The sequence below is a fragment of the Balaenoptera ricei genome, chromosome 9 (assembly GCF_028023285.1).
Source record: "Balaenoptera ricei isolate mBalRic1 chromosome 9, mBalRic1.hap2, whole genome shotgun sequence".
In the NCBI taxonomy this organism is placed as follows: Eukaryota; Metazoa; Chordata; class Mammalia; order Artiodactyla; family Balaenopteridae; genus Balaenoptera; species Balaenoptera ricei.
This window is the reverse complement of record NC_082647.1, coordinates 11964028-11979779: the sequence shown is the minus strand read 5'-3', so window position 1 is coordinate 11979779 and position 15752 is coordinate 11964028. Positions and strand designations below refer to the sequence as shown.

At 43.0% G+C, this 15752-nt stretch overlaps 1 protein-coding gene and 1 pseudogene across 1 annotated transcript; both read right to left on the bottom strand.

Annotated features, from left to right (window-relative positions):
• Positions 1 to 2222: 2222 nt before the first annotated feature.
• On the bottom strand, positions 2223 to 2930 carry LOC132372220 (olfactory receptor 2F1-like; annotated as a pseudogene).
• Positions 2931 to 8972: 6042 nt separating this feature from the next.
• On the bottom strand, positions 8973 to 14139 carry LOC132372219 (olfactory receptor 2F1-like). Its single transcript, XM_059934386.1, is given in 3 exon segments — positions 8973 to 9589; positions 9592 to 9899; positions 14087 to 14139. Coding segments are annotated over 3 exon segments (978 nt in total).
• Positions 14140 to 15752: the final 1613 nt, after the last annotated feature.

Here is a 15752-nt window from a genome sequence, read left to right as displayed (position 1 = left end):
CAAACCTGTCAGTGAGCTCCAGGCTAATAACCCCTGCTCTCCAGTGGTGTTCCTGGTCTCGATTGTGTGAAGTAGAGAATGCTGTAGGGGAGATTTTGTTCTGGATGGAAGAGATTGGATTTGTGCCTGAAGAGCAGGGACGTTCTGCAGTCAGGGAACCTCTGTCATGGGAATTCCCAGGTGTGCTCAGATCCATGTTGCGTCACACCTATTTGCTCCCTCCCTTGTCTCTAAGTGATTGTAAAATGCTCTCCTAATCTAGTTCCCATCTTGGACCCTGAGTTTTGTCTCCTGTGCTTCGTGCACTGATTTATTCTCCATTAAAAAAATAAATTTGAAGGCTTTCCCAGGCTAGTGCCTTGGTGAGACTCAGACTCATTTTGTGAACCTGTATTAGAAAAGCAAACTCCAAATCCCTCCCGACAGGGGTGGGACCTATCTAACCAGGGCGTTGCTGCTTGAGATATGACATAAGACAGAAAAACAGGGTCATTATCAGAGCTAACACTTAAAGAAAACACCAAGTAAGCTCTGCTTATTTTTTTTTTTTAAACATCTTTATTGGAGTATAATTGCTTTACAATGGTGTGTTAGTTTCTGCTTTATAACAAAGTGAATCAGTTATACATATACATATGTTCCCATATCTCTTCCCTCTTGCGTCTCCCTTCCTTCTGCTTATTTTTGTTTGGTCTTCAGATGTTACTCAGATGGCATGGTTATCTTCTCAATTAAAAAAAAAGGAAAATAGAAGGTGCTTTATCTATAGTTATACCCTCTGTTCAATTCTCAATTTCAAGATCTGATCATTCATTTTTACTTCTAACATTTCCCTGTATTCTAAATAACTTCTGGTCTATATCCACTAGCTTCCCAATTCTTGGTCTTTCAACCTTACCTTAAACTCTGCCTGGTCTATGAAGTTTGCCCTGATTAGAGGAAGTTGAATTATAAATAGTTGATTCACTTACTCCCACTAGTGAAGCATGAAATAGAGAGTTTTTTGGACTAAAAGAAGAAAAAAGTTTGTCCTATTTATTTTTGTCTCAATTAGTCTAACAGTCCTGGTGGAGAAGAAGAGGATAACTTCTAGAACATCATATATTAGATGTGCTATTTCCCACATCAAAAACTGTGCTATCTTGCTATTGCCTCTAATGCAAATTCCATGGCCTTGTTTTCAAAGCCCTACTATGCACACCATCCCCACTTTCCAGCCTTACCTCCTCCGCAGGACTCCTCAAAATGAAATCTTTGCTGTAACCAAACTGGTTTGCCCACTCTTTCCCAGACAGACCTTGGTGTTTTTTATCTCCTCACCTGGCTTACGTCATTCCCCCATGAGCCAAGAATAAACCTCTCTCTCTCTACTCCCTCATCTATCCAAGTTCTACCATTTTCTATGGCCATTTTAATTTTTCCTTCCCCTTCAATTCCTTTGCAAACCACCCAGTTTTTTCCCCTTCATGGGGGAATTTTGTGAATCCCAGGGGCTTTTAATTTCTATCTCATATTTGGCAATTAACCAAATGTTGCCTAATTGTACTTTTCCATTGCTGGATTATGTTGCAATTTCTTTTTTGGTATTTATCTCTTATCTTTCCAAGTAATCCCTGGGTTATGGGGAAGGACCTCATATTAGACTCGGTGTGTCTCTTGCAGCACCTGGCATGGTATATTGAACACAGTGGAGCTTGATACAAATGTGTTTACTGATTGATATTTCTTTCCAAGTCCTGCATTTTGTCCAGGGCACCATGATGCTGTCAACACTAGGAGGGAGTTATGATGATAGCTGTGGTGATGCAAGGAGTCAAGGTGAGCACAGAAGAGAGGTTCATTAAATGTGCTATCTGACTGACTGACTAGATGGTGAAGTTGACATTTAGGACAATGATGAAAGTGGTTGTGGGAATTATTCTGATGTTCACTCAGTCAACAAATATTTAACATTTCTGATTGGTGTAAACTGCTTTTGAATTTCGGTGAAAAAAAGCAGAGTTACAAAGAAGATTCCAGAGCTTAAGTCATTATTTGTCGACACCTTCAAAAACAAAGAGTACATCTTTCACACACACATGTACTTGTGTGTATACAGTTGCACAAACACTTTATCCCTTAGTACAAGCTTCTCTGTTCTCAGGGGAAGCCCTGCTATTTCTGTTTCTGAGTTCTTCTGTATTTCTCTGTTTCTACAACTGAATTCCTACCCAGCATTCAGCTCAAGGCACCAGCAACACAACTACACTAGAGTCCACCAGGACACCCTAGTGTGTGTGACATCCACACAGGCAACATGATTCAGCACATGGTGCCCACAGCTGGGCAGGTGCATGTTGATTGCCATCTCCACTACAAAATTAGCCATGCCCACAAGCCAAGAGACCACTATCAGCCTCGGGCTGACTGCTGCCATGTAGTGCAGGGGGTCACCCACCATATAATGGTCATAGGCCATTGCTATCAGCAGCGGGAACTCAGTCCCCTCCAGAGCCAGGGAGAAGAAGAGCTGGGCCCCACATTGAGTAAATGGTCTTCTTCTCCAGGAGGAGGTGCACCAGCAGCTGGGTGACCCCACTGGAGGTGTAGCAGATGTCCACTATGGAGAGGTTGCCGAGGAAGAAGAACATGGGCGGGTGGAGGCGGGCGTCCAGCCTGATCAGGAGGATGATGAGCCCTTTGCCCAGCGGGGTCAGCAGATAGGCGGCCCCAAACAGGACGGAGTTCAGCCTGATTCTGCCTGTCCCTGGGGAGGCCCGTTAGGACACACTCACTCACCCAGGTCAGGGTATCCCTCCCATGGAGCAGGTGGGCCAGGCTGCAGGAGGAGGTGCTGGGTTAGGGAGGCCAGAATCAGAATCAGAATCCACAGTCTGGGTTTGAACAAAGGACTTTAAGTAGGACTGCAAGTACTTGTATTTTTCCTCCATTAGACTCTGAGCTTCTTGAAGTCAGGGACCTTTTCTGATTTTTCTTTTCATACAAAGATTCCTAACAAATGTTTCACAATAAAAAAATTTTGTTGGATAAATGAATAGAAGGAGTTTAAAGTAGTAGTCTTGAGGATTATTATCTGATCCCAAAAGGTAGGACTTGTATTCTGAAACTCCCCCTTGTCCTTGTTACTCATGCTGGAGCGGGTGGTTTTCTTGCTTCTCCCATTATCCAGGCTGGGTCAGTGACAGAGAAAAAATCCCTCATTTGGTTCTCAGTGTACTGATTAATCAGGCTTAATCCTAGGATGATAAGATCAAGGCATCATTGTAGAACATTATACCAACTATAATTATGTCCCAGCTTCTTGTGATTTTGCTATTTCCTTGGTGAAATGCTGGCATTTATTTGAATGCTAAACTAAGTGATTAATATAAGATGAATGCACACATCACCTACTTGCAATGACAACGTTTGGAAACTGATGGTGCCCACTGATGAAGTCAGTAAGGGAGTGCCTCTAAAACCCTTGGAGCTTTGTTATGTGTAAATCCTTCTGTCATAGCAAAGACATGTTTGCCCTTGGAACACCGCCCTATTTACTTTGCTTGTCGTTAGCCTCTATCAAAGGAAAAAGATGTCTTTTTTTTTTTTTTCTTAGTAAAAAGGTGTAGTAATAAGCAATTTTATAGTCTTTATTTCTCTATTAATAACAAGACCCTCTAGTCCCATTTCAATGTTCACCTTATGTGTCTTTACAACACGTCGGGAGAAGGTAGTGCTATTGGCTAGTATGAGAATAAGTAGAGACCACAGAGACACATAGAAGAGTCTGACTGCTGGGAAAGCCCTTTTGGATGTCCATTAGGGAAAGTTTGAGAGGGAAGGAAAAAACTCCAGGTTAAAGGGTTTGCCTGTGAAAATCCCACAGGACCCAAGGTGGAAACCAGAGCAGTGCTTTCCACATTGGCTACACATTAGAATCACCTAGAGTACTTTGAAAACTCCAGAAGCCCAGACCACACTCCAGAGTAATTAAATCAGAACCTCAGGAGGGTGAAACCCAGACATTAGTATGTTAGTAACTTTTAATATTTCCTGGTAACTAAAATGTAAAAGAATCACTGCTTTAGAGGGAACTTTTAACCTTATTTTTGAAAACTTAAGACGTAGAATTTTTGAGAGAGGAATATGTTTAGAGATAAAACCAGTAGAGTTTTTGAGGAGGAAAAATCTTTGACCTAAACTTCTCATTCTTTGTTTGAAGAAGTTGAGGCCAAATCCCACTGAATAGTGAAAAAGTGATCCTGGATTTCTTGCCGTTTGTGTGCTGGGTCTCCCCTTAGCTTTAGCCTTCTGAGGTCTGGTCCAAAACAAATGTTTTAGAATATCTTAGATCCAGGGAAGAACTAGTATCAAATGAGACAATGTGTGAGAAAGCCCTTCATAACTTCAGAGCATTATCTAAATAAAAAGGGTTTGTATTAAAGATATGAGAGATGGGTCACAGAATCCAATGAAATGGAAATGAAAACAATTCAACCCAAGTCTTTCTAACAGGGTTTGAAGATAGGGCTGTGGTTGGATGGGGGTGAAGAGGGCAGAGCAGCTGGATGCTATCCTCTGTCTTTCCTAGCTAGTTGGAACTTACCAACTTTCTTCTTTCAGTCCTTTTGTGGCCGGAAGGTGTCACTGTAGAAAATGCCCAAAATAGAAACTGGCTTTGGCACAATACCCAGCTGAGTTTCTGAACCCTGCACCTGGGATGGGAGCCCCTGGCTTTCCACAGAGCCTATTTCTTGTGTCAGTGCAATAGGTAACCAAGCTATAGTCCCCGAATGTGGCTTATGAGTGCCAAGAACAGCAACTGAAATTCTCACCATTGAAGAGACTAAAATGCAAAGTGAGAGTCACAGAGAAGAATGTAGGCTGGAAGGAAATTCTAGGATCACCATTTCAACCTCATCGTTTTACAAATGAGGAAACTGAGACTCAGAAAGCAGAAGTGGTTTGCTCAAGATCATTCTGACAGTTGGAAGCAAAGCTGGAACTGAATCTGAAATCTGAGGACCACAATCCCCATGTTCTTCTTGCTACATCACATTATGTTACCACTTGGAGCATGAAGAGTGTATCACAGCAGCTAGTAGGGAGCAGCATCCCCACAGAATGAAATGCAGCACAGGTTTGATTTATGGGGGGGGGGGGGAGTGTCAGAAAAGGGGTGGTGTTTGGATGCCGCTCCTGGGGAGCCAGGTGGAAACTTTGAACTGCCACAATGTAACGCAGGAAAACAGGCTGAAGAGTAGTTTGGACAGATCAGTGGACGGGTGGTCCAGTTCGTCAAGTACCAGCTGACCTCTTTCCATTTTATCTGTAAAAGGGAAACATCCACCCCATAGTGTAATGGGGGGTTAGAGCCCACATACCTTGACTCTTAACTTATTCTGAAGCCAGGAGGTGGAACTGGAAAACCCCCTCCACTAAGCCCAGCTCTTTCACTCCCCTTTTCTGACTTCTAACAAGCAAGTTGCTTGAAGGGTAGAGAGGGTATTTTTTCTTTTTATTGTGCCCTTTCTAGTTCTAACAGAGACTGGCATATAGAGCCGGTGGACTGAATGAATGAGTGAACATCATATCGAGGAGTGGTTTCTTTAAAATTCATCCTCTTATCTAGGAGCTCAGTGTAGAAGCTTATCACTGATGTTTTCAGAGTCCGCTCTGTGATACCGGCTCAAGAATGACTCTAATAGGAAGGGTCTTTTGAGGGACCAAACAGTTGTTTCCTCCTGATTAGTAAGTACCCTTTAAATACATTGAGTCTCTCTTTAAAGAGGCAAGGACCAAGAAAAATTTCTAAATTCTAAAACTCAAACAATGGGATAAGTAGGAAAATATTTTGGACATTTCCCCCCTCTTTTCTAACCTACAACCTAATGAGCTGATGTCTTCTTTGGATAAACTAGATGTATGCACTACTGCTGCAGACAATACAATCTAAATTTTATTTTATATATAAATTAGGATTAGAAGGTGTCAATAGATTATTGTCCCAACTACGTCATAATTTAATGAAGGATTATAGCTCAACAAGTATAGAACCAACATCAGTTGACCCCTTCCAACTTTTAACTGGTTTTATCAAACCTCATACACAAAGTTTGTTCATTCAACTACTTGATGAGCATTTCTGTAGCCAGGTTATGTTAGAAGGTGTACTAGGATACCACACTCCTCAAAGCTGGATGTTCCATAGACATGTGATGAGGGTAAAGGAAAATACATCAAGGTATAAGCCCTGTTGGTTTGTTCTCTCTCACTAAGGAGGAAGAACTCCTGAGGTTTCTTTGCTGTAGAAATCACAGACACTGGGTAAAGGGCGGGCAAATGCCTAAGTGTGGAGGCTTTGGTTTGGGGGAGAGAACTTTGAGAAGGAATAGAGAAAGGAAAAGGTAATCTGTTGATCTGAGGGGAGAAATTAACAGTCTAAAAATGAGAAGTCTAAAAATGAGAGTTAAAATATGTTTCTCAGGGGATGGAGCTGAGTGCCTCAGATGGGAGTAGGAGCAGTAGGGGAAAGGACCAGGGAGGGGATTAAGAGGAGGATGGAGGCTGGTGGTCATGGTCCTAGGGGGAGAGGGAGGCAGGAAGGGGCTGACGGAGTGAGTGAAAGGGAGGGAAGGGAAGGGGAGGTCTTCAATAAAATTAAAAACAAAAGTTTTGCTGGACATTTCTCCAAAGAAGATATACAAATGGCCAACACACACATGAAAAGATGCTCAACATCATTAGTCATTAGGGACGTGCAAATTAAAAACACAATAACATATCACTTCATACCCACTGGGATGGCTACAATCAAAGAATCAGAACTTAAGTGTTGTCGAGGAAGTAGAGAAATTGGAACCCTCATTCATTGCTAGTGAGAATGTAGAACAGTTCAGCTATGGTGGAGAACAATTTGACATTTCCTTAAAAAGTTAAACATAGAGTTACCGTATGACCCAGCAGTTCCACTCCAGGGTATGTACCCAAAAGAATTAAAGACAGTTTTTCAAACAAAAACTTGTACATGAAAGTTTATAGCAGTACTATTCACAATAGCCCAAAGTTGGAAACAACCCAGATATCCATCACCTGATGAATGGATCAACAAAATGTGGTTATTTCCCTACAAGGGAACATTATTCAGCCATAAAAAGGAATGAAGCCCTGCTACATGCAACAATATGGATAGACCTCAAAAACATTATGCTAAATGAAAGAAGCCAGACACAAAAGATCACATATCATACGATTCCATTTATATGAAGTATACAGAACAGGCAAATCCATAAAGACAGAATGCAGACTAGTGGCTGTAAGGGCCTGGGAGGGGGGATGAATGGGGAGTGAGTGCTTAAAGGATATGAGGTGCGCTTCGGGGGTGATGAAAATGTTATGGAACTAGATAGGCATGAGGTTCCGCAACATTGTGAATATACTAAGTGCCACTGAATTGCGCATTGTAAATGTTTAAAATCGTGAATTGTTATGTGATGTGATGTGAATTTTACCTCAATTTAAAAAAAGTTTTGCTAGGAGTTTTCAAAGATACTTCATTTTCTCCTCCTCAATCTTTTGACATTTTCTCAACAGACTGATTAAGTTTGAATTGTTCTCAATTTATATTTTGTATATTTGCTTGTGGGTAAAACAAACCAGAAATCTGTAATATTTAGCTAGGAGATGCTTCATTCTGATTTTTTTTTTTTAATTTTTATTTATTTATTTATTTATTTTTGGCTGTGTTGGGTCTTCGTTTCTGTGCGAGGGCTTTCTCCAGTTGTGGCAAGCGGGGGCCACTCTTCATCGCGGTGCGCGGGCCTCTCACTATCGCGGCCTCTCTTGTTGCGGAGCACAGGCTCCAGTCGCGCAGGCTCAGTAGTTGTGGCTCACGGGCCCAGCCGCTCCGCGGCCTGTGGGATCCTCCCAGACCAGGGCTCGAACCCGTGTCCCCTGCATTGGCAGGCAGATTCTCAACCACTGCGCCACCAGGGAAGCCCCATTCTGATTTTTAAAAGTTGTTTTAAACATTTTTCTGGATAAAATATCATTGCCTCACTTTATTCTCACTTTACATTCTAGAATGTTTAGAGTTCAATCATTAACTGGGGGTTAGAAGAGTAGAGTGAAATTCTCACTAACAGGGAGTTGTAATTCTTTCTTTTTTAAGTAGCTTGGCTTATCTCTAATGGTACGTGGCACAATTCTTAGTCAAGCATGTGTTCTGAATACATCCTTCAGTTTTCATAAGAGCATATCCTTAGACCTGATTATGTAGAAAGATATTTGTTTGAGGTTATGAATATTTCACTTTTTGGCCAGCCACCTGCCACCCACTGCAAGTCTGAAAGGGAAGTGAGCAGAGTGATATCCACGTGATTCACACTGTGTCCAGTCCTGCTCATCAAGGGTGTGGGGATTATTACTATGACTTTGGCTCCAAGTCCCCATGTGAATACCCCACCCTACTGAGCTGAGCTGGACCACGTGTGATCACATGATGACCTTTGTACCTCTGGCCTAAGACCTGTTTGATCCCATGGGCATGGTGAATCTTGTAACTTACAGCTTGTCCCCTCTTTTTTTCCCTGATTTCAGAAAAGCTTAGACATATGGTTGTAGAATTTAGGAAATAGACTTTCTTGGCATAAATTTTGTGTACTGCTCGAGCTTCTGATTTAGTCTTCCTTTCTAATTCATATGTGCCAGTATATCTTTTTTTTTCCATTTAATTTTCTGTAGGCTGTATGTATTTCTAAGTTGTTGTAATTCACATTTTTTAGACTAAGTCAGGAACCAAAAATAGTGCCCAGAGATAAAATTCCATTTCTCTATTATTTCAAAAGATAGTATGGATTGTGGCCTCTCTCACCTGCTCCCTTACAGACACGTGCACACACATGCCCACACATGCACATGCACACAGTATGCGGAGGGTACGCTCCAGTGCCCACCGTCTTCAGAGTGAGGCCCTCTTATGACAAGGTCACATTCTAATGTTTCGATTCAGAGCGCCTCATCAGAGCCTGACTCAGAGCAGCCTTCATCTCCTTGCTCCTCAGACTGTAGATGAGCGGATTCAACATGGGGGTCACCACAGCGTAAAAGAGCACCACCACCTTGTCCTGCTTGCCTGAGGCCGTGGAGCCAGGCTGCATGTAGGTAACCGGGGCCGGCCCGTAAGACATGGAGACCACAGTGAAGTGGGAGGCGCAGGTCCCGAAGGCTTTGTGGTGGCCCCCGGATCTGGAGCGGATCTGCAGGATGGTGGCCACAATGTGGGTGCTGGACAATGCAACCAGGCAGCCGGGCGCCAGCAGCACCACCATGCTGGAGGCCACTGTGACCGCCTGGTTGAGGGTGATGTCCACGCACGCCAACCTGATGAGTGCCAGTGTCTCACAGGCCACATGGTTCAGCACGTGGTGCCCACAGGTGGGCAGACGCACTGTGACCGCAGTCTCCACTGAAGCATTAGCCAGACCCACGAGCCAGGAGACCACTGCCAGCCCTGCACAGAGCCTTGGCCGCATCACTGCCACGTAGAGCAGGGGGTCGCAGACGGCCACGTAGCGATCACAGGCCACTGCTGCCAGCAGTAGGAACTCAGGGCCAGGGAGAAGAAGAGCTGGGTTCCATGTTGGGTGAAGGAGATGGTCTTCTCCAGGAGGAAGTGCACCAGCATCTGGGGGACCCCACTGGAGGTGTAGCAGATGTCCACAATGGAGAGGTTGCCGAGGAAGAAGTACGTGGGAAGGTGGAGGCGGGCGTCCAGCCCGATCAGGAGGGTGATGAGTCCGTGGCCCAGCAGGGTCAGCAGATGGGCGGCCCCAAACAGGACAGAGGGCCCAGCCTGCGTCTGCCTGTCCCTGGAGAGGCCCATGAGGACACACTCACTCCCCCAGGTCGGGTTGTCCCTCCTCGTGGAGCAGGTGGGCCAGGCTGAAGGGGAGGAGTAGAGGCAGGGAGGGGCAAGTGAAGGTCTCACTTCAGGAGTCAGGGAGTAAGTCGTGGGCCAGGACTGGAGCACCTCCCCTCAGGTTCCTTAACCTAGGTGCTTAGGAGAGAATGCAGTGAAGGTGGTGGGGAAAAGGACATTTGAGTTCTCACACTAGACTCAAGGATGAAGACCCTGTTCTGGTCATCCTTTTACATCTAGGATCCAGCAGTTACAATTATATAGGATATAAGCTATTGGTATAGAAGGAAAGATAGAGGGAAAAAGTGGTGGAGAAAGAATTATAGGAAAGAAAAAAGGAAGGTAAAAGAGAAAGGAAAACTAAGGAAGGAAGGTAGGAAAACAAAAAGGAGGGAAGTGAAGTAGAAGATAGGGAAGAAAGGAAGGAGTCTCCACTGTGCGGTGGCTGTGGGAAAAGCATTACAAGCAGATACTTGAGACCAAGAGGAGTGCCTAGGGGTCCATCCCTAAAAGACTGAATTCATTTGCTTAGTATGTTTCTTCTGGGGTCCAGATCTGGGTCACTGCCTAGAAAGGAGTCCTCTCACATCATTCTCGTGCCCATCAGTCTGGATGAAGTTTAAATACTTGAAATCAGTATAGGTTAAGCCCCTGCTGTGTGCCAGGGACTGTGCTAGACATCAGACACATGGCAGTGGACCAGAAACACAGAAGCACGAGTCTTGCTCCTTGGTTCTTATAATTTAATTGGGGACATAGAGATTAAATTAATGATTACAAAAATTAATTAAGTATAATTGTGCTAAGTGCTATGAAGGAGAAGAACAAGGTTACTAGTTGGTTAATTAAATTTGCAGCTGTAATTAAATTATGACTGCGCTTATGCCTTATTTCTCAATAATATGCAATTTATATAGTAAGTTGCAGGCATTTATTTAGATGTTTAAATAAATGATAAAAAAAATATAATGAGAGCATCTGGAAACCAATGATACTTACATGTTACTACTGAGTATGAAATGACTGAGATCCACTGATTCTTTTCAAGGGGAGTGAATTCTTTCTTAGCTAAGTTTGCACTGGGTCATTTTCCTTCCAACATGTTCACCAGTCTTCTATAAACATAGAATTAAATGCCATCAGTTTTTCTTAATAGAAATGTAATATCAAGGTATATTTCCTGCTCTTAAAATATGAATAATTAGTACATTAATTAACTCAATTATTTAAGAATATTTACTGAGCATATGAGGCACTATGCTTTCAACCAACCTCTAGGAAATACTGCCTTTCAATGTTAGGAATTTGTTTTAGAAAATCAGCAGTGCCACAGAATCAAATAAGAAATTTAAAAATATTGGGTCTTGGTAAAATCTATGAGAATCAAATGAGACAGCGTAACAAAGGACAAAAGCAATATATCAGTGTTAAGAAAACCAGAGTGGAGCCACATAATCAAATACAACAGAATTGAATAGCATAATCCAATTCAGATTCTCTCTAGCTGGGAAGGGGGTCTGGGCGCTGATTGGTGGAGGGAGAGAGCCGAGAACCTGGATGGATCAGGCATCTCTTGCCTTCCACTCAGTCCTGGTCCTGCAGTGGCCAGCAGGTGTCAGTGTAGAAACTGCTAAGAATAGAAACTGGCTTTAGATTCTCAGGATTGGAGACCAGGTTCTGGGGCCTGAGTGCAGTAGTTGGTGGTTGGGATTCTAAGCGCTGCCCCAGGGAGCCTGTGGCTACCCACAGAACCTCGCCCTTGTAACAGCAGAGAAAGCAACTCAGCTCTGATCTACTACAATCCGGAGGCTGTGACAGCATCCAGAATCCTCACCTTTAGAGTTGCTGTCATGAATCCAGATTCCCTTCAGAAGGGCCCTGTTACTATATAAGAAAATTTTAAAAAATGTTAGACATGAAAAGAATCATAGAGATCATGTATTTTATCCATTTAATTCTACACACAAGAAAACCAAGGAACAGGGGTAAGGTGATTGACCCAGGTGTCAGATCTACCTGGGAACCAACCTGGAACCAGGTTTAAGACTGTGGTGCACATTCTCAGTTCTCACTGAACCTGTTAGTGAGGGACGGGAAGGGGTTCTAAAAGGATATGGTCTAGGAAGGGAGGCACCTAAAGAATCTTAGATTGGAGGCCCAGGACAGCTATCTTGCCATGCAGAGAAATGCTGTGTGGTGAGTGGGAAAATCTTTGAATGAGAAGTCAAGGGACCTAAGTTCTTGTCTGCCTCTTCCATTAGCCTGCTATGTGCCCTGGGCAAGTTACTTGTCCTCTCTGAGCCTCAGTTTCTCCATTTGAAATGTGGGAATAATAATAATGCCTAGCTCACAGTATTTTGAGTAAGATCAGATGAAGAAATGAATATGGATGGGCTTTGTAAAGTACTAAGTAAACACAAGTGGCTATTGTTATTATACTCAACAGGTGAGGTCAATTTGCGTGGTGATAGGGGGACAAGAAACAATATGAATTTGTGCTATAAAGGCCAGAAATTTAACAGAATGTGGGCCATAAAGCCCCTCTGCAATTCATCTTATTGCCTAAATCACTTAATTAAGAAGACCCTGTTACTCAGTACTATATAATAACCTATATGGGAAAAGAATCTGAAAAAGAATAGGTATATGTCTGTGTATAACTAAATCACTTTGCTGTACGCCTGAAACTAACACAATGTTGTAAATCAACTATACTCCAATATAAAATAAAAATTAAAAAATAAAGAAAGAAATAAAAAGACCCTGCTTAAATAAAGTGAAGAATAAGGTAGAGTCTGTTTATACCAGGTGGGTAGTACCATGCTCTACACACAGTATATGTGCAATATATTTTTTTCCAATAAAAATTTGATGCTGTTTTTAGATGATGATAAAAACATTGATTTTTATTAATAGATGGCCTTGTTCTCAGTTTTGGGGGATAGTTAGAGAATTTCTTTCCATTTAGCTTGACTTAGTAAACATTTACTGAGCACTGAGTAGAACCTGGTCCAGTGGCAAGTGCTGGGGTGAGAAGGATCAATACAGTCTGGTCTCCATCTCTAGCAACTCGGCCTGGCAGGAGGATGGAGAGGATGAGTTATCATGATCTTATCAGAGTTTTCAGAGGAAGCTTGAGTATCAAGTCTGGTAACAGTAGACATAGAGTCGGACTGTGTAAATAGCCGGAAAGATATGTAGAAATACTAAAGTAGAAGCAAAGAAACAAGTGCATTTGCGTCTTGAAAAAGTAGATGTGGTTTACAGCGTATGTAGATTGGTGGTAAGGAGACATGGTTTTCAACCTGTATCAATAAAGCATCTAGGTATGGTTGTAGGTCACTACCTTTCTGAGCCATAGTTTCTTCATCTGCAGAATGAATAAGTTAGATAAACACCAAGATTTCTACCAGCTGTAAAGATCTGCAGTAAGTGAATATACATAAGCTGTAGTTTAAAGCAGTATAAAAAGAGGGAAAAAAATCTTTGATCTTTGATTACTCTAAGTATGCATAGCTAGTGGGACTGTAGGAAATAAGATATGAGTTTCTGGGGTTGGGGATCAAAGCATTCATATCACACATAACTGTTCGGGGAAGTGCCAATGAGTGAGACCAGGTTGGCTTGAAAACCAGAGGCTAAGGAAATAGGGACGGCACCATACAAATAGAAATGGGTCAAGGCTGAAAGACCTGTAGGCTTTTGACACATGAACTTCTTTCCAAAATTGGACCCAGATATTTCTTACATAGTGGGGTAATCCATAACAACACTAGATTAGGGACCAAACCTGAGAAAAGGAGGGGTCCATGTCTATCTTCCGTTCTTATACCAATCCCACCTTCTCCATTCCTCTTTTTATCTCCAGTATAATGCAAATGCCTCAAAGCTAAGAAAAGAGCCTTATCTCTCTTTATCGACACTCTTCAGCTCTTTGAATGTATGTCTGTATATACTAAGCACTTCAGTTTATACTGTTGATTGGATGACTGACCAAGACCGAGGACTTTATTGAGTGGGAAGAATCAAAGCGCCTCCAACTGCAACCAGCGAGAAAAACCAAGCAGAGGATCCTAGGACAGTCCTGGCTGCTTCCAGGGGTTTGGGCTCTATTGTCTCACCCTCCTCCTATTGTTCCCTGTGGAGGACGCACCGAGGCTGAGTCCTCACCTTATGCACAGAACTCACTTTGGATGGGGAGGCAGCACATCTTTCAGGAAGTCCTTGAAGCAGTGGTCCATCCTCTTCTTGGGGATGGAGGTTTACTTTGTCAGTCTTAGCTGATAGCTTTCCAGAACCTAAGAATCCCCAGAGGGCAATTACTTGCTCTTGCTGTGTTTCTTTTTTTTAAATCATCACCTTTTTTGACCAGGATTCTTTGTTTATGGCTGTGTTGGGTCTTCGTTTCTGTGAGAGGGCTTTCTCTAGTTGCGGCAAGTGGGGGCCACTCTTCATCGCGGTGCGCGGGCCTCTCATTATCGCGGCCTCTCTTGTTGCGGAGCACAGGCTCCAGAAGTGCAGGCTCAGTAATTGTGGCTCACAGGCCTAGCTGCTCCGCGGCATGTGGGATCTTCCCAAACCAGGGCTCGAACCCGTGTCCCCTGCACCGACAGGCAGATCCTAAACCACTGCACCACCAGGGACGCCCTTGCTGTGTTTCTTTACTCATTCTCTCCCCAAGCTTCTTCTCAGCAACCACAGCTCCCTACTCTTCTAAGTTCCCAATGGGATAAACATTTTGAAAATGTTTTATCTCAACTTTTAATTGTCTTTCTAGTTCTCAGAGTAATGAGCCCTTCCCTGACTTTTTTTGAGTCTTTCACTGCTTTTCAAGGCTATGGCATTATTGGAGACTTTGACAGGAGTCAGGAGACAAGAATATTTACACCTCTGACCTGATGGGAAGGGACTGAGATTAATTGGGAAGGGACTGAGATTAACTGGGGAGGAGAAGTGGAACTAAAATCCAAGTTTGACCTCCTTTCTAAGAGAAGATGAATGCGTCTTCTCCCCTCCCTCCACATATCTAGTTTTAGCGACCAGGGAGTGGGGAGTAAAGTAGAAATTGCCAAGTAGAACCATCATGTTCATGTCCTGGAAGTCATCGAGAAGTCCCAAGTTCACAGTCATTAAAATATTCCCACAGGCTCCTTGGTGGTCTCCAATATCACATAGCTGTTGAGTTGTGTATTCTCACACTATCAGAAGTTTTTCGGGCTTTCCCTAAGCTTGATCTCCCAGTTCTTGATCATCTTCCATGAAAGTTTTAATCTGTTCACTGGAATTACTAGAAGGAGCAGAGAAAACGGTGGGTTGGGATTCGATTTTGTTCCTATTTACTTATCCATTTCTGTAATAATAGAACATGGTCTTTGGTAAGATGGAAACAGATACATTGTTAGCAAGTAACCCATTAGAGTTTTTCTATAATAATTGGTCAAGATTAGCAAGATAAAATTTAATTATCTTGAAGATTTGCCAGTTTAATGACAATGGACTGGGGAACGGTAGTTTCACTTCATGCTCTTCCCTTTGTGCAGGACCTGTAATCTCAGGTTCACCTCTGTTCCTTCTACCATCCAGCTATGCCCAGGACCCAAAGGACCTGAAGCTCTCCCAACCTCAAGCATTGAAAACTGATGGGGCCTTTTGACAGAGTTGGAGCCAAAAGTTGAGGGGAGGGCAGAAGTAAAAAGAAGTCTGAGGGTACCATGAGGGAGAAGAGGGAGAGAGATTGACACCTGAGAGGTGGGACTCTGGAAGTACATCAAAGATAGACTTAGTATAAATTAATATAGGTGACTCAAGTGTAAAATAACTGCTGGGTGCCATCTTCCAGACAACATAGTGTGTG